This window comes from Kalmanozyma brasiliensis (genome assembly GCF_000497045.1).
Source record: "Kalmanozyma brasiliensis GHG001 unplaced genomic scaffold PSEUBRA_SCAF23, whole genome shotgun sequence".
Classification (NCBI taxonomy): Eukaryota; Fungi; Basidiomycota; class Ustilaginomycetes; order Ustilaginales; genus Kalmanozyma; species Kalmanozyma brasiliensis.
In genome coordinates this window covers 82921-108109 of record NW_015961963.1, presented here as the reverse complement: position 1 = coordinate 108109, position 25189 = coordinate 82921, and the positions used below count along the sequence as shown (strand labels likewise).

The following is a 25189-nucleotide window of genomic DNA, read 5'->3' as shown; positions in this document are numbered from 1 at the left end:
CTTCCACGAGCTGCATCCCGCTGGGGCTTGGCCTGCTGAGCTTTGCCCTTCTGGCAGATCCCCAACGAAACCAGCGCCCTCCATCTCTCGATGCTGGCTGCACGTGCCTCGGTCCGAACACACCAGAGCTGACCCGTTCAAGCCGTCTCACTTTTCTGCCACTCACGACACTCGCACACACGCCACACAAGAATGCTTCTGAAGATCTTCTCTTGCACTCAACTCGCCTCCCGCGTGTCACATCGCCCTCGCCCGCAACCACCTACCCGTTCTGACTAGCAACAAACGCCGCTGTGTCCCTAGCATTCTCCAAATCGCCCAGTGTCTTCTTATAACTCCCCAACCCAGGTACGGCATGCAACATCCGTCCAAACCCTTCCAACAACACATTGAAGTTGTCCATCAGCACCTTCAGCTCCACCTCATCGCGCGGAACCGCAATCAGTTGATCCCAGATCTCGTCGTGCAGTTGTTGGGAGCTCAACTTGAGCACGTCGGCTACCATGGCTGGGTAAGGATGGCGCCAGGGGGCATTGGCGCTGTCTTCGATTGGGGTGAAGTCTTCGACGGGTGAGGCGTAGAAGGAGCCTTTGCGACGTTTTCCATCGCTAGGTGTGGGGGTGAGACGACCGACGCGAGCGGCGGATTCGAGTTTGGACGATTCGGCGTTGATCAGCGACGCCATGCGGGCCATACCCAATGCGGCGGATTTGCCGATCATTCGACGTTCCATTGCGGACAGTAGCATGTTGGAGCGAAGCTGTGGACGGGTTGGCTTCGGAGGTGAACCACCTCCGGTTGCGCCTTTCGGAGACGTACCACTGGGAGAACTCGTCGTCATCGGCGAAACGCCACTCGACGGAGAACTCTTCCCACTTCCCCCTCCAGCGTTGAACGCTTGAATCAACTCCAACTCCTTCGCCTCAATCCTCTTGGCCAACTGCACAAAGTGCAACACCCCCAAATGGATATGGATCACAAAAAAGCTCAACATCGTCCTCCCCTGTCTGGACAGATGAACAAACTCGTCCAGCGCTCTGGCGATGAGATGATCAAAGATGTTATGAAACAGCCGGATGGCCTCGATGACGTTCATGACCATCTTTTCGATTTTCTCGCTCACCATTGCGGCGCCGCCGGCGGCGATGAGCGCTTGGACCGGGTCGGTGGTGGAGAGCAACGCTTCGGAGGCGGTATGAAGCACTCCGACGCGACGCCAGATGTACACTTCCACTGCAGTGCCCCAAGCGACGCCGAGGAGGACCACTTGCTCGTTGAGCCCGCCACCCGGGTTGTTGATGTTGATGATCGAGCCGCCTGCGGGGCCGGTGGGCGCATCGGGGTCGTTAGCGCCGATCAGCACGTCGAACGGAATCGCATTGGCTAGAGCGCCAGGATTTCGGAGAAGGGCGGGGATGAGATCCCGTGCACACGCAGCACGCTCCATGATGCGCCGCGACATCTCCGTGTCGACGGGGAACGTCCCATCGTCCTCCGGATCTTCGTGCATGTACGACTCGGATGTACCGGGGAACGCGCCAGGGGGGGCCTGACGAGAGGGGAGGAGGTTGAGCGTGTCCTGCATGGCAAAGAGCGCTTCTGCTGTGCGGTCGGGGGCACTACCATCGCTACCAGGTGAGGGGACGGGACCGTGCTTGACGCCAGGATCGGTACCCGACCCGATGCCGGACGACTGATAGACCAGGTTGTCTTCGCGCATGCTCGATCGTCGGCCTTGCGAGACGTGCGTCACCGTGTCGATCAACAGACCGAACCAGCCGAGCGATTCGGCGAGTCCCATGAGATCCGTGGCGATGCGTCGCTGCTGTTTGACTTGCGGGTTGGCGCTGAGCAGCGGGTTGGTCGAGGCCTTGTCCACCGTGCGTACCAGGTCGCGGCATCGTTTGACGAACCACTCGAGATGTCGCGAGGCGGTTTCCAGTGCAAAAGCAGCATCTTCGGCGGCATCTGCACCCGATCGAGCGCCTCCCTCGGTCAAAGCGCCGGGTGGGGGAGCCGTGACGCCGAACAAGAACAGCCCGTATGCGATACGGCAAGACCGACGTGGCGCCAATTGCAAAATGAGCGATCTCGCGCGCTTCCACGCTGCCGTCGCGATCCGATCGTGCGCATCACGGTAGTTCTTGCCGTCCACCGCCTTGCGCGAGGCTGCATCCGCACTGGTAGATGTCATCTCGTCATCCAGTCTGAACTGGCAGGCGTATGCCAACATGGCAGCCTTGACCGCTTCATCGATCATCAGATCCCTCTTGGATCGCCTCCAGCCGCCAGGACCCATGCCCATGATGTCGGAGATGATGTCGCTGAACTGCGCCGATGCCTCCTGTGCCGTTCCAGCGCCACGAGGCTGCGACGCGCTCGCTTGTGTGAACTGCTGCGGCTTTTCGCCCCACACGCCCATCTCTCCACCGAGGTGATCGAGCCCGTAGACGAGGTAGAAGAGGTTCGGCTGGTGTTCTTTGCGTGCTGAGGGAGCGTCGACGTGCCAGCTGGCCCAGAGTTTTTGAGATAGATCCAATGCGTCGAGTCCGATGGCGCTCTTGATGTATGCACCGAGATCGCCGTCCGTGCGCAGCGGCGAGCAGGCTCTCGACAGCCACAGGTTGGCGTTCGGCTCGACGGTGTGGACGTAGAGACGCATGCGGTTGGTAGTGAGGAGCAACGAGTCGGCGCGCTGGGCGAAACGGACATTCTGCCCCGTGGTCGACAGCATCTGCGACTCGTCGCGATTCTGGAATGTTTTGAGCAGCTGTTCTCGCGCTTCTTGGTTGTGTGGACCGGGCGAGCTGCCATCGCTCGAGATCGATTTGGATCGCATGCCGTTTTCGGACGTGTCGTCGGCGATCGCGCGCTTCTTGCTGCCCTGGGGTATCGGCTCGTCCTTGCTTTGAGCGGACTGCTTGCTCTCCCGCACAGAGTCGGCAAAGTTGGTGGTGCACTCGATGCCTCGCCGTTGACAGTTGGAGCATACCAATTTGTTGCTGCCAGAACCCGAGATGCTTTCTTGTCCCGCGTCCGACATCTTTCGCTTGTCTCCAGTGTTTCCCGTCGACATCTGCTCGTCGTCGTTGCCCTGTGATACGTCGTTGCCATCGGCGTCGAGACGCAGCTGGAAGTCGCAGCCTCGCTTCGAGGCACGACACTGGTCGCAACTGATGTTCTGCCTTCGGCGTGTTCGGCGGCGAGGTGGGATGCCGTCCTTCGAAGCGGCTCCAGAGGTCGAGCCGGCCGATATGCTTCCGGACCTGTTGCCATCGTGAGCGTACGAGGGTTCTGCAGCATCCTGATCTCCGTCTGTACCCTTCGCTCCCGTGCCGTCGAAGTCAGGTTCCGACTTGATCTCGGTGATACGTGCGAAGCCTGCATCGTCCAGGATGGCAGCAGCCGAGTCGAAAGGGTCAGAGCCGCCGTTATGGCCATTGTTGGCGGAGAAGAGAGAGTCGAACTGTCCATTCTGATCAGTTGCGAAGCCCGACGAGGGGTCATTGGGATCCAACGAAGGCGGCGGGATCATCAAGTTGAGGTCGAGAGGCATTGATCCATCCGTCGGCCAAACCGTGCCCGGCGCAGCTACTGAATAGAATGGCTCGTCCAGCGTCTGACCAGCGATGTAGGCTTCGGCGATAGGATCCTCGAAGGTTGTGAGATAGGCGCGTTTTGCGTCGACGGTCTGGTCCTTGGAGCTCGGTGGAAGTAGGGCTTGCTGCATAGAAGCCGAGCTTGCCGGGAACTGATGGGAAGAGGGACCAGCAGCAGCGTTCGTTGCGGACGGAGGGAGCGAACGAGGAGGCTGCATAGCTGGTGCCTGCTGATGCTGCATGAATGGCTGTGAAGATGAAGGAAAGGTGGGTTGATTCGGCTGAGAAGAAGCGCCTGACGAGCTGAACGGAGGCGATTGGAAAGTGAACTGCTGCGAAAAGTTCTGCTGCGGTGTCGTGGGCGACTGCATGTGTGACTGCATCTGAGGATGGAACTGCGTCTGCTGGTGAGGCATGGCCGGGGCTGGGAAGCCGGTATGAGGCGCGCCTTGACCAAATGGCTGCGAATGCTGCTGTTGGTGCTCATCGCGAGATTGCTGTGGGAAGAAGTTGGGAGCCGGTGGCCTGAACATATTGTCCTGCGAGGGACCCTGCATGATGCAGTGGACCGTAGAGGCTCGATTGTTCTGGCCGTTGAGTCGAGAGAGTCCGCTGAGCCAAGCTAGTTATACGCCTAATGTTTGCAAGTGCACTCACGGCTCCATGGCCAAGCACAATTGACAGAGCGAGAAGTGGGTGAGATATATGGGTATCAAGCCTGACTACCGGCAAAGCGATCCGCTGTTGTCCGGTGTCTTGATATCCGGCGGGTGGGCCCTGTCAAGAAGGTTTGCGGGACGGGTGATGAAAGGCTAGAGCGGTCGCTCGTGATGCGTCGTCGGGCTGCGACGACTGAGCAGGCGAAGGTGTAGCTCGAGCCCACTTGTCCGTCCGGAATGATCGAGCTCGTCGGGAGATGTGGTGGGGTGGGCGGCGAGCTCCACGTTGGAGGCTGCTGCTCCTCTCGTGAAGATGAATGAGCTTGTTGCCGGTGGATTCAGGCGACTGATGAGGATGCCGTCCGGACTGCGAATGAACAGCGGTGGGAGGATGTCGTGAGAAGCCAAAGCGAGGTCGAAACGGGGGTTGCCAGTGGGACAAATGAGGCGATACACAGATGAGCTCGGTGTGATGCCGGTCGAATCCACTTGAATATGCGGCAATGCTGGTGGTGTCGAGGAGACTAGAGTGGAGATGGATGCGAAGGCAAGGAAGCCCAAGATGTGAGCTGCCAAAGACGATCAGCTGCTCAGGGCCAAAAAGGTGGAGAAACAAAGCCGTGCGGAAATGCGGATGGAGACAGGCTCAGCTGCCTTGCTCGCCAACCCACAGGCGAGCTGAGTGGCTGCAGCTGCAGCTGCTGTGAAATGCAATCATGAGTGGAGTGTGCTGCAGTGCAGCTCAAAATTGCGAAAAAGACCGCGCCCCGTGCAGCAGCAGCAGCTCTTCTCTCATGCCCTCCAGAGCTTCCATCGGAAAGAGACTCATCTGCGATACGATTCGCTCTCGGACCGCTACTCATCGGTGCGTCCTCATCCGAAGAACTAAGCTCGAAGATCATGATTGGATGCCACGCAGAGCTCATGGGTGCCTGTCAGTGAGAGAGCTTCAACAGAGACGAGCATGTGAGCAGAGAGACAGACAGCTGAGAATTCGGCTCGAAATTGCGGAGGAGGGCCGCCAGAAGGGACAAAACCGCGGATGAGACGGCGCAGCGAAAGAGGCAAGATCAACGGACGAGATTGGGAAACAAGGCTCGGTCTCGCTCCTTTCCCTGCCACTTGCTTGCTGGTCCTTCGCCTCCAAGGGCGACCAAGTTTGTTCGCTGCGCCCAACTGAGAAGCGTGGAAAAGCGACGGCAAGGTGGGCGGAAGCGGAGTTTCAATTGTTGGGCTGAAGAGGCTCAGCTGCCTTCCTGCGCCGACAAGCTTGAGCCTTTTCCAGGCAGAGCACCCCAGCTGCACGGAAAATCCGGTAACATTTGCTTTCCGAGGACCGACTGAGCGAGCAAGGCCTCGGAACACAGAGCCTTTCGCGTGGGAAAAAGCCCTCTCTCGCTTGCAGCCAAGGATCCAGCCAACGGAAGTACCGAGCCGAGCCAACCTTGTTTGCGTCCTCAAGCGAAAGGGCGATCAATCATGTGGTCACCCTGAGATGATTGTGATTGCGGAGATGCCCGTTTGTCACATTGTCATGTCACCTTGTTAAGAGAGGCCGAACAATGGGCCGCTTCGAAGATCCGACGTTGATCTGCGGCTGCTCCGGGCCGAGTGCCGTCTTCTCTCCTCATCTATGGTTTCATCGGGCTCGAGCTTACTTCATTGAGAGCTGCTCGGATGAACGCCGGTCCTCGTCGGATGAGTTTTTCCCACGGTCAACGAAGCTCGAGTCGCAAGCTCAGATGAAGACGGTTCATCACACGCTTAGCCCGCACGACACAGATGCTGCTCATTCTCTGCGCAGCAGCCACAATCACGTCTGTCAGAGCCGATCTATGTGGAATGGGTTGTGATGATTGACGGCGCTCCACTCATCAGCTCAAGCAGTCCGCCAACTTGACCTCCAACTCGTTGCCCAGCTGCAAGTCGAACTTGGCAAACGTATCCAGGATCTCTCGTATGCTGGCTGTCAAGCTCCCATCGACGCTCTGTGCGCCACTGCTCCTCCATGCCTCCCTCAGCTGCTGCTGGCAATCGTTTCTGCCGCCAGTCTGTTGTTGAGGTGCTTCCTTCTTGGATTTCGATCCCTCCGTGGCGGTGCTGCTCGATGCTGCAGCTTCGACCTTGTTGAGCTGCTCATCGATGCTGATGGCTCGCTGTTCGAGCTCCAGCCCCAAGCGTCGGATCTCGCTGTCCAGATCCACCATGGCGACAAGGATGCGCTTGATATCTTTTTGCACCGAGCCGTACGGATCTTCCGTCAGACTGTGACAGAGCAAGTTCTTGAGCGTCTGAGTCGCGGCCACCGTCCGAGCTGCATCACGGCCGACGATCGAAGCGGCTTCCGAGGCAGGCGAGTCTCCGAGCAGCATTTGTCGGCGACGTGGGCCGAAGAGCACATGCTTGGCGTCCTCGGGCACAAACTTCCACCCAATGGCTGCGATGCTCAGGACTGCCTTTTGGATGCTTTGCAAGCTGAGCACCGAGGATGTGTTTGCCGAGGCCTTGCTGTTGACGGCTGAGCCAGCCGTTGTGGTGGCCGTTGCGGCACTGGACTGAGCGGACGCGCTCCCCTCTTTGCCTGTGGTGTTGCCGGCAGCAAGTTGATCCCAGATCGACGGTGCGGATTGTGTGCTGCTGTTCTGCTGCTGTAATTGTTGCTGAGTCTGCTGCTGCGCTGCGGGCGGCGCCTTTGTCTGGACTGCGGGCGGCATCTGACCGCGACGTACAACGAACTGCTTCTGCGCGTCGAGCAATCCCAAACAGCGATCTCTGACATGCGTCCATGCCGTGACATCAGCGTTGACATTGCGGTAGATCTGAGATCGGCTCTCCTCGTCGCTTGCACTCAGCCGTGCTACCTCCGAGAAGGCATGGTTGGAAAAGAACAGGATCGGCTCGTCGAGGCCGTCCAGCAGGAGACGGATCTGGTTCTTTGCATACTTGCTGACGGGTGGCAGAGGATGCGTGAGGTAGACATCGAGGAGCAGATGCGCTGTCTCCACCGCACAGACGGCTGCAATGCTGAACAGCGTCGTGCGCACCGATACCTCGAAGAAGCTAAAGTCGACACGGAACGAGGGCACGAGCAGTCTTCGCAGCAGTGATCGCGTGCCCAGCACGAGCAGTACGGCACTCCAGAGGCGGATGCGGATGACGCTATATACAAGAATGCTGGATGTCGAGGCCAGAGCTGCTGCTGCCGCTGCTTTAGGGACACGTGATGCGCACGCTGCAGCCACGCGGTCCTTGATCGTCAAGGCTCTGTCGGAGGTCAATGCTGATGTGTCGAAGAACGGTGATGCAGCCGTCTCGGGCGATGGCAGTGATCGGAAGAACAATGTGTAGAAGATGCCTAGTACGATGCTTTGACCGATGAGGTAGAGGAACCTTTCATTGAGGTAAAACGATCCATGCGAGTCGACCCAAACTTGAGGTCCCCATCCGCCGCTTTTCGAGGTGAGAAGCACGCTGTAACCCAACGACAGCACGACGAACGAGACGATGTGTTGCAATGCTGACGAGAGAAAGCCTGGATTCGAAAGTGCCGTAGCGAATTGCCGCGCTGTTGAAGAAGCCAAGCGTGCAGGCGGCGTTGTGATCTGTGCGAGTTTGCGTTTCCGCCTTGCCAGCAGGGGTAGCACACCGAGACCGAACGACAGCAAGCTTACAGCCAGCGTCAAGGGTGATATGAGTGAAAGTGATACGGTTCTGAGCAGTGCGGATGTGAGCAGAAGATGCCATGCCACCGCAGCCAGGATGAAGGCTCGAGTCTGTCGAGGCCGCAAGGCGATCTTGACCACATCGCGGTACTTGGACGGCAGCTGCGCCTGAGGCACCGCCGCAAGACCGGACGGCATTGCTATGGCGCTATTGCTGATATGTGGCGCGTTCTGCGACACACAGCAGTTGCCAATGCGCAGTCGGTGGGTGTTGATGGTGGAAGCGGGTCAGCGGCATAGGGTAAGGTGTTGATGTTGTTCTCTTTGCCCAATTTTTCGGCAGTGGAGCTGGGACGTGCAGCCTTTCGCGTTTCTTCCAGGCTTGAGTTGATCTCTCGCGCGAGTTGGCTGTCTGCCGTCTTGGCTTAAGAAGAAAATCAATTTTGGTTCGCCTAAGGCCGCCCGCCGTCTGTTCCTTCTCCCGAGAAAAAAGAGACTCAAGAAGAAAAGGCGAAAGGCTGCCTTGCCTGTGTCACGAGATGCTTCAAGTCAGCACGCTTCTTCTTCCCTCGACATCGTCCTAGATCACCAAAAGGGCTCGCTCTCACACATCGGCTTGCTGTCTCCTCTTCGCTTCTAACTAATCCCGTCCGACGGTCCTGCACCAACTTCGATCGAATCGCAGCCATGGTCGTCGCACCACTCGTCCGATCAGGACGTCTTGCAAGCCGTGCAGTCCGCACCGTTGTTGCTTCCACTTCCGCCGTATCATCGTCTAGCAACAGCCGCAGCCTGCACACTTGCCCACCGACGCCCGAGGTCCTCACCGAAGGCTGTGCGCCCTTCCTTTCCGGCTCGACCGTCAAGCAGATCTCCCAATCGTGGCAGGGCGGTCTCCTCGATCTGCTCAACCAAGAGGTCCGCGATACAGAATTCGCCTCGTCCTCGATCGTCGAAACCGTCATTGGTCTCTCACAGAACAGGGAAAAGATCCTTGCCTTCAACTATGCCTCTCAAGCGCTCAACAACAGCTTCTTCCTGTCGTCCCTGGCACCGCAGGATCGATTGCGCAACCCAACACCACTGCCAAAGGTCGCTACCGCCATCTCCAAGAGCTTCGGCAGCTTCCCAGAGATGTGCCTCGCCTTTTCGTCCGCAGCATACGGCATGGCCGGCAGCGGCTGGGTCTGGCTCGTCACGGATCAACACAGGAATCTGGGTGTCGTCCCCACGTTCGGTAGCGGAACAGTGGTCGTCCAGAACCGCATGCAGCAAGGAAAGCACTTCTTGCTTCCCAGCATCAACGACCAGTCGACTGGCTCGCCAAATGGCCCCAAGAAGGGTTCGCAATCCTCGCCATCCGAGCGACCCTCGCGCCCAGCTGACTCGCTCTTCGGTGGCCTCGGCATCTCGGACAAGGTCGGAAAGGAGCTCTACCCGCTCCTCAACATCAGCGTCCATGAGCACGCATGGTTGAACGACTACGGCATCATGGGCAAGGAGGAGTATCTCACCCGCTTCTGGAACTGCGTCAACTGGGACAAGGTCGAGGAGCGTTTCGATGCGTACTGCCCGCAGTCGTCGCGATACCTGTAGAGCAGCTTTCGACGTCCACTCGCTCAGAAGCAGCCGATTCTACCTAGACCATCGCAGCACAACAGGCAGCTTGGCTTAGAACATTGTACACTACTCACACCCATGCAACGCAGCATCAATTTGCAAGAAGAAAGGGGCAATGCTTTTGGATTTATTTCGAACACGAGCACAGAGAGTCTCTGGACTAGAATCACTGGGCACTGCGAACGACGAGGTCGAGAGCTGGCTTGAGGCAGGTCCAGTGGTCGCCTCTCACCTCGCAGTAGCCGACTTTTGCCGAGCTGGACCAGAAGGAACGCCACTCTTCTTCGTTCGCCATCACACCCTTGAGCTTCGAGTCATCCGTGGCGTTGACGATCATGATCTTGCCTGGCAGCCGGTCCGTCGCTTGGAATGCTTGGCATCGGTATTCTGGCAGACTGAGTGCACACGATCGGAAGTGCTCGCGGATCGTGTTGGACGAGATCTTCTTCAGCATCTCTTCGAGCGTGTCTGTCGGGAGGGGCTGGATCTGTCGCGGGCTGGGCGTGTCGATCAGGCCCACGAAATCGACTTGGTGTCCGGCAGAGAGAAGACGACGGGCCGCTTCGAGGGCGAAGACGCCTCCAATGCTCCAGCCTGCCAGCTTGTACGGTCCTCGCGACTGCACATGGTGAAGCAGCTCAATGTATCGATCCACTAGTTCAGCTATGCCCCGACTCCATGCTCCAGCACATCCCAGGTATGGCGAGTCAAAGCCATAGACGGAGAGTGAGCCGGGAAGCTCGAGCTTAGGGAGCATCTGAGCAGTGCCGCTGCCGTCAGGAAAGATGAAGAGGACATTTCGTCCCTCGAAACGCTTCAACAGAGGTCCAGCGATGTGCACAGGAGCCGAGAATGAACAGCGTCGGTTTGGGTTCGTGAGCTCATCCATGGGCGAGCCAGAACTGCTGTCTCGGGCCAGTTTGGCTGGCGGAACTGGACATGCTCCGCGGTCCATCTTCGTCGACGTATCGGAATTGCTTGGCGCTACTTCTGTCTGCCTGGTCGAGCGAGCGTTGGACGTGGAAGCGAGACTGACTTTGCTGGTATTGTCCGCTGCTTGCTTGGCTGCCTCGCTGGCAAAGGCCTTGGAAGAAAGCTGGACGAGTCGGCTGAGCATGTCTCGGCGGATGCGTTTGAATACGATGTTCTCCATCATGCCGATCAGTTCGCCGTCGTCCGGCAAAAAGAAGTAGGCGGAACCTTTCGAAAGGTCCTTGTCCTGCTCCATTCTGGCGTACACCTGCAGCTTCGTTGCGCTGCCAGGCAAGATCTTCCTCAGAGCCGGCATGGTAACGATTCGGCCGATCGCCTCCGCCATGTAGACGAAGGCTCCCTCCGCAAAGCCGACATTGCTAACAAAGCCGGTCAGCCCACCGAGACTGTCGAGAAGCATGGGGCTGCACAAGAAGCGGTCGTTGAACGCGGCGGCGTTGTAGCTGACCTGAGACACAGCTTCGTCACCGCGCTCCGTCAGCCAGATCGTGTTCATGCCTCGGAAGCCGTCCAGGTACAGCACGATGGCTTCGAAGTGCTTGTAGATTGTGTTGGTTCTGATCATGGAAGACGGCTGGGCTTTGATGGCCGAAGTTGTCCTCACGACGAGATGACGCAACTTGGTCCATTCTCGAGTAGCCTGCTCGGTCGTTGTGATGCGGATGCGGCACGCTCCGTATTGATGCTGTTGATGCTGATGCTCGCTGTGCGAGAAGAATTGCACAATGGAGCCATCGTTGGCGGTGGGGTTGCCTTGTAGCGATACTTCGACGCTCTGCTTCGGGTCTCGCTCGTTCAAATAGAGCGAAGCGACCATGTGCAAGTCGATCACCTCGATGACCACATCGTCCTCCATCTGGCCCCGAGGTCTTTGCTTGCAGGGATCTGCTTGCCACCAGTACATCCCGGCCTCTTGCGCCAGCTCGACGAACACTGTGGCCGGGGCCAAAGGAACGCCAAGGATGATGTGGCCTTGGATGAAGTCGCGGAAGGGCCGCTGATTGACGCGTGCAAGGAATGCTGCCACAAGTGGGTTAGACTCGAGCTTGATGCATTGCGACAACAGAGCGTGAAGCGGTCTCGGAGGCTTCTGTGTAGCCAGCTTGTTGCGCTCAACCTGAACCAACGAATCCTCCGATGCATCGCCAGAAGTGACCATGAGGTGGTCTCGCAGGCATCGATCCTTGAATGGCACCCAAAATTCTTCGAGGTCGAATGGATACAGGGGAAGATCCGCCGCAAGCCTGTGGTGCCCGAAACGCAGACCGAGTTGACTGAAGACCTTGTCCCAATCGAGGTCCAGACCGCGGGTCGCCAGCTCTCTTACGAGACCGAGTGTTAGAAACCAAGACGAGCTGCCCCGTCGGAAGGAAGTGAGGAAGTCTGGCATGCGGGAGGTTTCGGCGTAGCAGCCCTTCAGCATGGGTGTGCAGGTCGGATGAGGGCCGACTTCGATCCAGAGATCGACATCGATCGTCTTTTGCAAGACCCTGATTGACTCTGAGAAGCGGACTGGTTCGCGGAGATGGTGAACGAGGGAGGATGGATCAATATCGCCGTCGCCTGATTTGATCACTGTGCCGAAGTAGTTGGAGGCAAAATTGATGGTCGGTTTCGAGTATCGATGGGCCGCGGCCTCGGTGCAGAATTGGACGACGAGCGGCTCTACGGCCTTCGAGTGGAAGGCATACGGCACCGGGATGGCCATTGCCTTGATCTTTGGATCAGCTTGCTCGCAGAATCTGAGCAGCTTCTCGATGTCCTCGTTGCGACCCGCGACCACGGTGTCGTTCGGGCTGTTGAGGCAAGCGATCTCGAGCTCCTTGAATTCAGGCTCTTGAAGCAGCTGGCGAACGCGATCGGGTCCTTCGCGGATAGCCAGCATGGACGAGGCGTTGGGCGTGCACAGCTCCATCATGAGCATGGCACGGCGGCCGACCAGCTCGATCAGGCTGCGCAAGGAAAGAACGCCAGATAGCCAGAGAGCCGTGTACTCCCCGAGCGAATGGCCGACGACGCAAGACGGCTCCACGCCCCAGTCGAGCAGCATCATGGCCAGTCCAACTTCGGCAGCGATGAGCGCCAGCTGATACTGGGCCGGGTTGAAGCTGTCTGCTTTGCGCTCGGGCCTGACGGTCCCCTTCTCCAACTTTGGCGTATTCTGGGACGGATAGATGACCTCGACCAGACTGGGCAGGTTCAGATCCAGGGCGATGGCGTTGCAGTTGTCCACGTTGGCGCGGAATGTGGTGCTGTTTTCGTAGAGCTCCCGTGCCATGTCGAGATACTGTGACCCTTGGCCACTGAAGACGATACCGATGGTGCAAGCTTTGCCCTTCCAGCGACTAGCGTCGACGAAGACAGACTCTTGGCTGCTCAAGCATGTCTTGGCCTCGCTGATGCTGGAGGGAATGGCGATCAGACGATGGGCGAGCATAGGGTCACCGAGCGAGACGGTACTGCAGAATTCTGTCAAGGTGACGTACTTGTTGGCATCCAGGAAGGCGATCAATCTGCGCCTCTGGGCGTCCAAGGAGAACGAAGTAGCAGCAGTGACGAAGAGCAGGTGGTGCTTGCCTCTGGACTCTTCGGCCGGACTTGCTGTTGTAGTATGGGCGTCTTCGCTCATTCTCTTCAGTCGGTCCCGGTACAGCGTGCCGCGATCCATGACGATCGAAGAATTTCCGCCGGCCGCAGAGAAGTTGTCCACAAGGGTGAAGGCGTGGTCGATGCTGTCCAGCGTGGTCTCCTGCATCGGCACCAGAAACCCATCCAGAGGCGGCAGCTTGGTGTTGAGCTGAGTGCGAATGCCAATGTGCCGAGGCACCTCACCGTGCTCATAGATCTGGACGGTTTTGATCATGCTGGTGGCGCCGGAAGCAGCTTCCGAGTGCCCGACGTTGGCCTTCACAGAGCCGAGGACGAGCGGCGGTTGTGCGTCCCTCTTTCCTTCGCCGAAGGTCTTGACAATGCCGGTCACCTCCTCCAAGTCTCCGCTCTGTGTTCCCGTGCCGTGCATCTCGATGTAGCTGTAGTCCTCGGGAAGCGTCTTGCTGGCGATCATACCTGATTGGTAGAGCCTCTTTTGTGTGGGACCGTGAGGGTGAGTGATCGAGAACGACTCGCCAGAGTGATTGGTGGCGGCCGACGAGATGACCGCCAAGATCGGATCGCCGTCTCGCACCGCGTCTGGTAGACGTTTGAGCAGCATGATGGAGACGGCATCGGCACGAGAATAGCCAGCGCCTGCGTCGTCCAGCGTCATGCACTGCGAGGAAGCCGAAAGGAAGAAGCCTCTGTCGAGTCCGATGGTGATCTGAGGCTGAGTGAGGATATTGACTCCTCCCGTCAAGACTGCCGACGTCTCGCCGGCCAGCAAGCTGTTGCAAGCTGCCTCGACCGCAACCAGAGCGGAGCTGCATGCCGTGTCGTACGTGCAAGCCTCGCCACGGAAGCCGAAAGTCTCATTGACCTTGGCGACGAGATGAGCGCGATGCGTGTTTTGCACAAAGTCGGCCTCGATCTTCTGGCTCAGATGCTCTCGGTAGTCGTCGCTGCAGTAGGCGAGGTGGGTGCTCCATTGCTCGGGCTGCTTCGGATGTCGGTGAGGTGAAAAGCCGTAGCCAGCTTTCGACAGCGTCTCGAACGCGGTCAGGATGGCGACCCTCTGCTGCGGGTCCATGTTGGCGCAGTCTTCGTCGGAAGCAGCTTCGCCCAAAATGCTCTTGTCGAACAAGCTAGGCTCGGCCACGAAGTTGCCCGTCTTGACTCGCATCACGTTGCGCTCTCGGTAAGATGCTGAATGATAGTCTTGATAGCGATAGAGCCTCTCGGGAATCTGTGGACAAGCCAAGTTCAGAAGAGAGGGTGACAGCCTGGTCAGCACGGAAACGACATGCTACAAGCGACCTTGAGCGCTTGCCAGGACTCACATCTTCGCACATGTCCCTGCCTTGCTTGAGCATCGCCCATAGCTCATCTGCATCCTGAGCTCCGGGCACTCTGCAAGACATCCCGATGATGGCGATCTGGTTGATGGGATCGCCTTGCACCTTGGACAGCTTGACAGGCTCATCTCCGAAGCGGTGAGAGTCCTTTGGATAGAGCAGGTCAAGGAGTCTGACCGGCACGTGATGAAGCTCGAGCGACTTGAAGGTGCTTGCCACGTTGATCGCGAATCTTTCCCTCATCGATCCCCCCAAAAGCAGTAGCTCGATGCGTGGAGCGTAGATACGTGACGACGCGATTTGTTCGCGCAGGAGATCCAACGTGCTCTGAAAGCGCTGTGGCGATCGACCGAAGTCCAGGCTCGTGAAGACGTGGTCGAGGTTGACGGAAAGCTGGGTTGTTGGCGAGGCTGCCTGGTGTGATATCGTGTGACCGTCGACTGCGACCTTGATGTTGCGCTCTCGTAGACGAGACACCAGATCTGGTCGGAGCTGTGCCCACTCGTTGATGTCCAGCGACGGAAAGACAGACTTTCGGTTCGAGAACAATTCTTGGCTAGCGTCGTCATCTCTGCCCGACAGCAAGTCTTCAAGCACCGCGGTGCTGGTGCACCCAATCGCAAGACCTGCCATGGTGCTCTCGCAGCGCTGCCCCGTCTTCTGACACTTGTCTGCGACGGCGGCAACTCCGTCCGTGACTCCGCTGACAAAGAATCGTCCCTTCTCGCCACTGATGCCATGTGTGTAGCCAATGTGGAAAAGGTACTCGATCCAGCAAGCCAGACGGACCATCTCAATGCCTTTAGAGATCACGTCCAGCGTGTTGGTGACGTCCACGTTTTGGAGAAGCGAGACGGTCAAGGACGATTCGGGATCCCAAGCTGCTGCAAAGTCGGCCCGCATCGCTTGCTTGAAGTCGTCCCTGGAGGCCAAGACCACCGCGATTTGCGCCAATGTCGTCAGAGAGATTGCGTGAGTGCGAAGATCCTGAGCAGAGGCGACCTGACCGAGGTCGACGAAGGATTTGGGAAGGGTGAAGACTCTCGAGTGATCGTTCACGACGGACCGCGCACTTGAAGCTGCCTCCGTCTCGCTCAGCAGTTCCCTGTAAGCCGAGTCGAGGAATGCTTTGAGGAAGACATCGTAGCGAGATGCAAGATGCAGAAGGCGGAAAGTGGAAGGAAGCAAGACTTGCTGATGGGAAGCATAGACAAAGACGACCTTGTGTTCGTGGCCCGTCATCATGCGCAGTCGCCTGAAGATAGGACGACTTGCTTGGGATGGCTGCTTTGCGGAATGTCAGCGAGCTCGCATGCATGTTTTGGCGAGCTTATATCTTCGGTTCAGTGGCCTCCGTTTGCCCAGGTTCGGTAGCAGGCCTCGGGGACTACGAGAGAGCAGGTTGGGCTGAGTCGCCGCACTCGAGGTGGCCGGTGCTGAAGCAATCAGCGGGTGCCTGGCAGGGCGAAGGTGACAGGGTTGGCATCCGAAAGCGTGATGCGTGAATGCTCTGAGCTAATTCTTGACGGTGCAGGACCCCACCTTTCCGCACTGCGCCAAGCGTGAGTGGCTAGCCCTCGATTGACTCCGTCTTGCGGGGACTGCTGACCTGGAAGTCGTCGTCCCGGCACTTTTTCCATCTCGGCCTAACGGATCGTCCGTTAGGTGTGCTGACTCGACGTGGCGTAGGCGGGGGAATGTGTGTCCGACGGAAGCCTCCTTTAGGTTTCGGAACATCCTTGCGTGGGAAATGTGACTTGTCGAAAGGCATTCTTCGCCACGACCGGCCTTGTGAAGGCGTCGGGGATAGTCCGATGAGCGAATCGAGGAGATGACCGAGCAAAGAGGGGAAGGGCACTGCTCAGCTCGGACGGAACCGTGATGAGGTTCACGCCCGAGCCGACGTGATCTCTTGAAAGGGCTATCGCAATGTCACATAGCCACAAGCGCCTGCTCGCTAGACAGTGACGACGCGGTGACAAAGTGGCACGAGAAGTGAACATGACCCGATGACAACCGAGATTGGTCCGACGGAAGCAGCAAGGTGAACGGTCAAACCCTCCAACGCCAGTTCCTTGCATAGTTCCTTGCATGATGCAGCAGACACGCTTTAGCTCGGTGGGGTCTCAAAGTCGAGAGCTAGCTGAAGAGACGCAGATGCAGCCTTTGACTCTTCTTGCGGATCTCGAACGTTTCACAAGGAAGTAGCTTTGTGACGCCGCCGAAAGGAAAACAATGATGTCAGCTGTCACAGAAGGCGTCGTGATTGCAGGGGCAGACCTCCTTGTCAGCCGAAGCATCTTCATCGGCTCTTGCGATGCGCAGCGAATGGGCTGATCTGAGACCAGCGCTGCCAAGACGAGCGAGGCGGGCAGCAGCCGCGCAGCGAGCATTCCGTGGTGCTGCAACGAAGGGGTCCGTTGGTATTTAGGCGTTAAGCTGTCGACGTGACGACCAATCCAGACCTCGCCCCCGTCTTTGCCCATTCCTCCCTCCTACCCTCTCGAGGCTCTCGTCGAGGCGTTTTGTCGGTGCCTGCGACCCAGCATGTCAGACCGCAAGACCAGGCTGCTGGCATTGCACGGCAAAGGTACTTCTGGCAGGATCATGAAGACGCAGATCAAGCCCATCGTCGACGTTCTCGGCGACGTACTCGAAGTGCACTACATGGATGGTAGCGAGCTGTCGGCTCCGTATCAAGGTCAGTTACTCAACTCGGTCCAGCCGTTCTTCCGTGATTCGACAGTAGAAGGACCAAGCTGACGAGGACGTTTCGGCAAACAACAGGCATCGAGAGCATCTTTCCGAAACAGAAGTACTACGCATGGTATCAGCAGCCCACGCGTGAGGCTCTTCAGCTCGCTCACGACCGGATCGCTATGCGACTGTCTCCATCGATGGCTCTGGCCCTCACGCCACACGAGGTACAAGCAGGTCCATTCGGAGCGAGCTTCCTGCCACAGGCGGCCGATCTGCCCACTCCGCCCGAGACTCCGTCCATTGCGACGCCGATGTCCTCGACAGACCAAGCACCCAAGCGCCGAGTGTCGGACGACATGGCTGTCGCACTCCCCAAGCTTGGCGAGACGGGTCGACCTTGGCTGCCGAACCCGATTGCGGGCATGGAGACGCCGAGGTCGTATCCGAGTACGGCGGGCGTTCGAACGCCTCTGGATGCCGATTTCGCTCCGTATGATGGTCTGATCTGCTTCTCGCAGGGATGCGCGGCATCGACAGGGTTGCTGTTGGCGCTCAATGCCAGGCTCGGCTGCAAGGCACCCTTGCCTGTCCAGTTCGTGATCCTGATTTGCGGTGGACGGCCTTTTGAAGCAGATGGAAGCATGGAGAGGGTGCAATCGACCAAGGTGACGCCCATCGCGATTCGGAGTGTCCATATCCATGGCCTCCAGGACCCGAACTACGAAGAGTCGAAGCGGCTGGCCTGTCTGTACAGCGATGTGCACAGAGAGGTGATCGAGCTCGATATTGGCCACTGTCCGCCCAGACGCACTGCGGACGTCCATCTGGTTGCGGCTGCCATTCGCCGCACCATCGCTGGACTGTACTGAAGGCAATCACATGCGCAAGAACAGGTCGAGACCAGCAAGCCAGTTCTTTGACACAATTGGCCGAGAGGCGCGTGGCGCCACGTGGGGTGTCGAGAGTGCTGTGAGACCGAAGCGTCGAAAATGGTCTGAGCCGGCGGAGTCGACGTCTGGATGGCTGGCTTTGTGACTCCGATCAGCAACACCGAGAGCTCCCAAGCAGAGCCCTGTTCAGCTCTCTCTGACGGATCATACTGTTGAGCTGTGATAGGATCTGCTCTTGTTCCAATCACATGGGAGCGCAGCTGAGATCTCGGCGACCAAAAAAAGCTGCTGCGACGTTGACTGGACCCTGAGCGCCGGGCTGGGGCTGGTGGACATGGAGCCAAAGAGAGAGCCAATCAGCAGGGCGATTTCGCACTCGCAGCGACAAGGGAAGGCGGGGAAGCCGAGCGAAAACGATGATTGGATCCCAGCTCCGGGTCAGAGTACGCCGGTCAAGTCAGCAGGTTTCGAAGGACAGTAACGCTGCACTCGCTGTCCGTTCCAGACCCTAAGCAGATCGCTGCGCAAGCGTGAAGGACAACTTGCGCGACCCGACAAGAGCAAGCGGATGAAGCGCTGCGGCAAATCTGCGGGCGAGTCTTGTCTGCAGACGAAGGCAGTGGTGACTGAAAGGAGCGCTCAGTGAAAGCGTCGTGAATGGTCATCATCGCTCCGAGCCTTCCGATCCAACGGCACGACCATTTTCGAAACAAGCTTGCCGACAGAGAGGTGCACTTGCGTGGCATCCGTGTTGTGCATCCGCTCAGGTCAAGCTTGATCGGCTCCTCCTCTCTCGGGACCTCCGCGCTCGTCAGCAGATGTTGGCTCACACCCCTTGTGATGAAGCACAATCAGGCGCCGTTTTCAAATAGCCACTCTGCCCAGCGGTGCTTGTTCGGTCCTGCCGCTGAGAATCTCGGCTCTTCCCGCTTCCTAAGGGAACAGCCGAGGAGAGACAGGAGAAGACAAAGGAGAGCTCTTGGCCGGTGGTGCTTCTGCCTTTTTTCACAAAAATTAAAAATTGATTAAAATTGGAAGAATTGGAATTGGCTCGGCTGTGTGCCTGCCGTTGTCTCTCTCTGCCCCCGTCACTAAAATTGATGCAGCTCAGCGTGCGAAAAATAAAGCGTGTTGGTCCATGCTGAAATTGCTTTTGGTGGTCGGCGCCGGTCAGCTCAGCCCCTTTGCAGGAGTTGAGAGGCGTGGTCAGCTTGTCAGACGCCTTCTTAGCTTCCTCCTAAGCTGTCAACCTTTGTTTGCATCCCTCGACATCGTCATCATCACGAGTATCACCTTACCATACCGTCTCGTGAAATGCGAGGAAGTGGTACGGCAGCCTATTAGCCACCATCAAGGATCGAGCGGCCGGCGTCTGCTTACCCAGCCCACATTAGCGCCTTGCAGTGCCGTCCGGCCTTCCGCTCGTCCTTCATCTTGACAGTCGACCTCGAATTGGACACATCAACTTCATCTCGCACCTTCACTGCGTGCGACACCTGATTGCGCCTCTTCAAGCTCCCCTGTGTACCAGGATCCCACCAGCACAGCACGCCTGCTCTTTCAGCACAAACGCAGCTCAGCCTCCATCTCTCCTACATCGGATTTCTCTCTCCTTTCGCATGGCCACAACCGCCCACACGCTCTCTGTCTACATCCACCTGTCCTTGGAACGAGGCGGACGCCCAGTCTAGCTCTACAGGCTGCTTGCACCGCTCGCTCACGCTGCGCTCACCGTGTCAGGCGCCGTCCAACACACCCGCAATCCATTGCTGTTGGAGCTGCTCACGTCGACGCAGTCTTCGTTTCGTCACCATGACGGGCGCTGAGCGCCGCCGTCACCCGGATCACCTCGGTGCCATGCCAGCCCGCTCGCCTCTGTCCCGTACGCCTTCGCCCGCCAGGCAATTGCATGCCTCTGCTTCCCACGTCCCACACCCGAGCAGAAGCTCCACGCTCGCGCAGAGGGCGAATCAGCATCCTCATTTCGAAGGCTCCAGCTTCTCGACCAACCCCAACTTCTCTGCCGCATTTGGCGCCACACCCAACTACGAGCTTCCTCCAGAAGGTCTCTTTGGCAACCCCGCACATGACCCCTCTTCTTCCTCCGCCGCCTCTTCCTTCTGGCTCGCCGAGAATCGCTCGCAGTCGGTGCCTCCCAGGATAGCCATCGACAGCAGCAATGCCCGCAACACCGACCCGAGACGTGCTGTGCCCCTCATCGATACCAGCGGTCGTCCTCATTCTCGAAGAGAGAGCCTCATGGAAGAGGCCGAAAAGCGACCTACCAGCCCGCATATCACTTCGGCCACGCCCACTAGCGCTCGTCTCAACCAACCTTTCTCAGCGCAGCATCACTCCAAGTCGCGGTCCAGCTCCTTCGTCGAGCATGATCCGCACACCGCCCGCCACGTCAGAGTCTCTGGCGTGCAACGTGTCGCCTCACCGTCCCCGATCAGCTCGGGAATCGGTGCTGCCGTCTCAGCAGCTGCTCAGTCTATCATGGACGCGGTGGCAGGCCGCTCTTCTCCCGTCACAGTGCGCGCAAAGCAATCTTCGCAGGACGAACGAAGCAGCCAGAGCGATGATGAAGCAGGCAAAGGGCATGGACGCAAAGCTACTGCCTCCACCGCCGCCCGCTTCACACCGTCCATCCATCATCCACGACATCAGCACGCTCAACAGTACGCACACTTCAACGACAAGGGCTACTATCCTGCCGAAGCATCACCTAGCATCACGGCCGACATTGCCTGGCGCGCCAGCATCTCGGAATCTCGCAGAGCTACTCCCGCCGCCTATCGACCACGTCCCAACTCGGCTAATCGGCGGAGGACCAGTCTGCATGTCGATCAGCAGCCCCTCGGCGGCGAAGATAGCACCGACATGCAGCTGCCAGGCGGTCACAAGTCTACGCACTCCTCCATCATGATCGGTTCGCCCCTCGTCATCCCACAGGCGCGCAGAGGTGCTGTCCGATTACGACCCCGGCGCAAACGCAAGATCGCACGCCAGATCAAGCCGCAGCGAACTCTCCGACAAAACGTTCTGGTCTTCGTTTCGACCATCGCTCACTTCATCCGGCTACTCGCGTCACCACTCGAGGCATCCCGACGATTCAGAGAGTACTGCATCGACACCCGCATCGCCATCGACGAGGCCTTCAGAGACCCACAGACGGGCATGCGCAGCTTCTGTCCTCCCTGGCTGCAGGCATACGTGCCGCTGCTCATCTGGCTTGGCATCAGTCTGAGCAGTACGGCTCTGGTCATCACCTTCCACACCGAAGTGTTCGTCGGACTCGACCACATGTCGACCTACTTGCAAGGTCTCGGGCTGTGGGGCAAGGTGATGCTCGGCTCGCTCATCTTTCTCACCACTTTCCCTCCACTGCCCCTCTACTCGACCCTCATCATGCTCTGCGGCTTTACTTTTGGTCTTTGGCAGGGCTTCATCATCAGCTACATTGCGGCGCTTTCTGGTGCCATCGTGGTGTTCGTCCTCAGTCGATCCTTGCTTCGAGAGTGGATGGTCGGTCTGCTCAACAAGAGCGGTGGTCTCAAGAAGGTAGTTCGCGCAATCGAGAAGCAGCCCAAGCTGCTCTTTCTCGTTCGACTCGCGCCGTATCCGTACAACCTGATGAACACGCTGCTCGCCAGTTCACCAACCTTGACGATGCGCACCTACGTGACCTGCACCGCACTCGCTCTGCCCAAGCTTCTCATCCACACCGGACTGGGCACGTCGATCAAGAACTTTGCTGCTTACAACGGCGCAGCGGAAGGACAGAGCAAGGAGGACGCCGAAGCTTCGCGCACCGCCGAAAACGTCAAGAAATGGGCGGGCCTGATCGGTGCCGGCCTCTGCTTCGGCATCATGATCTATCTCTTGTCTGTGGCAAGACGTGCGGTCGATGACCTGGACGACGAAGACGAAGACGGCTTGGACGATGAGCTGTATGATGACGAGAACGAAGCGCTGCTCTCTTCCGACGAGGACGAAGACGGTCACGACAGAGGAGACACCTACGAGCACGGCCCAGGAGTCGACATGCGCGAACGAGCGGGCCCATCCACCTTGGGCTTCCGCAACGGCTATGCGCCTATCGAGTCATCTCCCGAGGAGCGCTTCCGCCAAAGCATGCGTCATCCCATCGTCGCGCCTGGCCCGCTGGTCCTCCCCAATGCCAGCTTCGAAGGTATTTCTGGAACTGGATCGTACGACGGCAGGATCTCGCTCAGCAACAGCGGCTCGGGCGGCCATCACTCGATCGATCTTGCCGACAAGATTGCTGAGATGGAGGCTCACGCGGAAAACATGCAGTTCGAGTCGCCGTCGCATCGCGGTGCAGAGGAAGAAGAGGTGGCCGTGGAGCTGGCCATGGAGAGTCCAAAATGGTCGCCTATGATCGCGAACTTGGAGGCGAGCGCGGAAACGAATGACACCGTGCACGGAAAGCCGTTCAGCCTCGATCAAGAGGACGAGCACGGATATCACCGTTAGATGTGACCGGCTCTCGGATCGCGACGCAACCTCTCCGTTTGCTTTCGTCGTTTGCTTTCGTCGTAGGGCTGCCAAGTGTGGTCTCGTCCAGACCCATCCAATCATTACATAGATTCAGACATCAGCCTTCAGCCTGTGAGATCTCATTGTGAGCTGGTATGCCCATTGAGATGAGAGACGCTTTCTTCAGAGCAACTTCGTATCGACTTGGCCCGTCGAGGAAAGTGAGCAGAGGAGTCGCGTCTTGAGACCCTGACAAGGTCCAACCCAGAAACCTAAAATCTTGGAATTGAGCGCACCGTCGTTCTCAGCGCTCACCACCATCATCTTCGGCGACCAGCACACAACGCTTCATCGTCTTATCCCGAGTGCATGTCCGGCACCATACGGCTCGCATCCCCGCTTCAGCTTCTCTCTCGTAATTTTCCCAGGCCAAGAGTTCAGCTTCCATCTCAGCTTCGACCAGTCATCTTCCTTAGACCGACCCCTCAATCCAGTATTGTATCGAAGCAGCGCAACTTCGGCATCATGAGCGCAAGAGAATCCGCACCAAAGCGAGTCAAGGTCGATGGCCAAGGTGAGTCTCGCATGCCCATATTCTCATTCGAGATCGAAGGCAACTTGGGAGGGAGGAGAGCGCAGAACAGATCAAGAGCATTGACCTGCGCAGCGAGTGGCTCGTGCGATCAGAAGGCTGTAGCGCAGCGCAAAAAAAGCTGGAAGAAAAGCGCAAAGCGCAGAAATTAGACTTCCGCTTCACTTTCTTCTCACCATCATCACCTCAAACTGACACCACTACTTCCATCCTTGTGTCTGTCCGTTCATTCACCATGCCAGAACACATCATCACGCACAGCGGCACCTTCCACGCCGACGAGGCGCTCGCCGTCAACCTCCTCCGCAAGCTCCCTCGCTTCGCCTCCGCCCCGCTCACCCGCACTCGCGACGCAGCCACCATCGACAGCGGCTCCATCGTCGTCGACGTCGGCGCTACCTACGATGCCGCCAACCACCGATACGACCACCACCAGCGCGGTTTCGAGGAGGTGTTTGACGCCAACCACTCGACCAAGCTCTCGTCTGCTGGTCTCGTATGGAAGCACTTCGGCCAGGAGATCATCGCTGCGCACCTCAGCCTCGATGCGACTGCGCAGAAGGACGTCGTGGACCTGCTGTGGCTCAAGCTGTACGACGACTTCGTCGAGGCGATCGACGGCATCGATAACGGCATCTCGCAGTACCCGTCCGACCTCAAGCCCAAGTACAAGAGCAGAACCGACCTGAGCGCTCGCGTCGGCTACCTCAACCCAAGCTGGAACGAGAAGTCGGACAACACCGAGCTCGATGCGCGCTTCGAGAAGGCCAGTGCCATGGCCGGGCAGGAATTCTTCAACCGCCTCGACTACACCTACAACGCCTGGCTGCCTGCACGTCAGATCGTCGTCGACGCACTCAACAGGCGGACGCACCCGCAGCTGCTCGTCTTCGAAGAGTTTGCCAGCTGGAAAGACCACCTGTTCACGCTCGAGAAGGACCTCAACATCGCCCCCACCGAGCGACCCATCTACGTTGTCTACCCGGATGAGAGTGGCAAGTGGCGCATTCAGGCCGTTCCCGTCTCGCCGGAATCCTTCGTCTCTCGCAAAGCTCTGCCGGAGCCATGGCGCGGTATCCGCGATCAGGCGCTGAGCGACCTCACCGGCATCCCTGGCTGCATGTTTGTCCACCAATCCGGCTTCATCGGCGGGAATGCGACGCGCGAAGGAGCGCTCAAGATGGCCAAGGACGGTCTGGCGCACACTGGTGTCCCCTTCATCCACTCGGCTCCCGTCGCCGGCGAGTCGGACGCCCACTCGCACAGTCACAACCACGACCACGGCCATACGCACGACATCATGGACCACCCAGGCAAGTTCAACGACCGCGAGCTGCCCAACTACGAGAACCGCAACTGGGACGAGCGCGCCTTCACCGTCGGCATCGGTGGTCCCGTCGGTTCGGGCAAGACCGCTCTCCTTCTTTCGCTCTGCCGCAAGCTGCGTGACACGTACAACATCGCTGTGGTGACGAACGACATCTTCACGCGGGAGGATCAGGAGTTCTTGCGCAAGCACAGCGCTCTCACGCCCGAGTCGAAGATCCGCGCCATCGAGACGGGCGGTTGCCCACACGCGGCGATTCGCGAAGATATCAGCGCCAACCTCGAAGCACTCGAACAGCTGCAGGCGGAATTCTCCACGCAACTCCTGTTCGTCGAATCGGGCGGCGACAATCTCGCTGCCGCCTACAGTGTCGAGCTCGCCGACTTCCATGTGTACGTCATCGACGTGGCGGGTGGAGACAAGGTGCCACGTAAGGGTGGGCCGAGTATTACGCAGAGCGACGTGCTCGTGATCAACAAGATCGATCTCGCCGATCAGGTGGGCGCCGATTTGGCGGTCATGAAGCGCGATGCGGAGAAGGTGCGCGATGGCGGACCCACGGCGTTTACCAGTGTCAAGCTCGATCAGGGTGTGGATGCCGTGGTGGAGATGGTGTTGGCCGCGAGGAGGATCGCGGGCGCGGATAAGGCGGGCAAGCCGGTCAGCAAGTAGACGCGTTGATGCTGCAATCGAAGTG

General features: G+C 58.5%; 7 protein-coding genes across 7 annotated transcripts; 4 read left to right on the top strand and 3 right to left on the bottom strand.

Annotated features, from left to right (window-relative positions):
- Nucleotides 1-262: 262 nt before the first annotated feature.
- PSEUBRA_003593 (Zn(2)-C6 fungal-type DNA-binding domain protein) lies at nt 263-4156 on the bottom strand (the record flags this gene model as incomplete). The annotated part of the gene is made up of 1 exon (XM_016436700.2): nt 263-4156. The coding sequence occupies one exon, from the start codon at nt 4154-4156 to the stop codon at nt 263-265; it is 3894 nt and encodes a 1297-aa protein (XP_016291953.2).
- A 1976-nt stretch (nt 4157-6132) lies between these two features.
- Nucleotides 6133-8118, bottom strand: PSEUBRA_003592 (Nucleoporin protein Ndc1-Nup; the record flags this gene model as incomplete). Its single annotated transcript, XM_016436704.1, has 1 exon — nt 6133-8118. One exon carries the CDS (start codon nt 8116-8118, stop codon nt 6133-6135), a length of 1986 nt encoding a protein of 661 aa, XP_016291952.1.
- Nucleotides 8119-8607: 489 nt separating this feature from the next.
- PSEUBRA_003591 (Manganese/iron superoxide dismutase, C-terminal) lies at nt 8608-9516 on the top strand (the record flags this gene model as incomplete). The annotated part of the gene is made up of 1 exon (XM_016436709.1): nt 8608-9516. One exon carries the CDS (start codon nt 8608-8610, stop codon nt 9514-9516), a length of 909 nt encoding a protein of 302 aa, XP_016291951.1.
- A 190-nt stretch (nt 9517-9706) lies between these two features.
- PSEUBRA_003590 (Acyl transferase) lies at nt 9707-15722 on the bottom strand (the record flags this gene model as incomplete). The annotated part of the gene is made up of 2 exons (XM_016436681.1): nt 9707-14371; nt 14466-15722. 2 exons carry the CDS (start codon nt 15720-15722, stop codon nt 9707-9709), a joined length of 5922 nt encoding a protein of 1973 aa, XP_016291950.1.
- A 1305-nt stretch (nt 15723-17027) lies between these two features.
- On the top strand, nt 17028-18049 carry PSEUBRA_003589 (Serine hydrolase FSH; the record flags this gene model as incomplete). The annotated part of the gene is made up of 2 exons (XM_016436737.1): nt 17028-17181; nt 17268-18049. 2 exons carry the CDS (start codon nt 17028-17030, stop codon nt 18047-18049), a joined length of 936 nt encoding a protein of 311 aa, XP_016291949.1.
- A 1833-nt stretch (nt 18050-19882) lies between these two features.
- On the top strand, nt 19883-22570 carry PSEUBRA_003588 (SNARE associated Golgi protein; the record flags this gene model as incomplete). Its single annotated transcript, XM_059465102.1, has 1 exon — nt 19883-22570. The coding sequence occupies one exon, from the start codon at nt 19883-19885 to the stop codon at nt 22568-22570; it is 2688 nt and encodes an 895-aa protein (XP_059320608.1).
- Nucleotides 22571-23098: 528 nt separating this feature from the next.
- On the top strand, nt 23099-25164 carry PSEUBRA_003587 (CobW/HypB/UreG domain protein; the record flags this gene model as incomplete). The annotated part of the gene is made up of 2 exons (XM_016436671.2): nt 23099-23147; nt 23408-25164. 2 exons carry the CDS (start codon nt 23099-23101, stop codon nt 25162-25164), a joined length of 1806 nt encoding a protein of 601 aa, XP_016291947.2.
- Between the last annotated feature and the right edge of the window lie 25 nt (nt 25165-25189).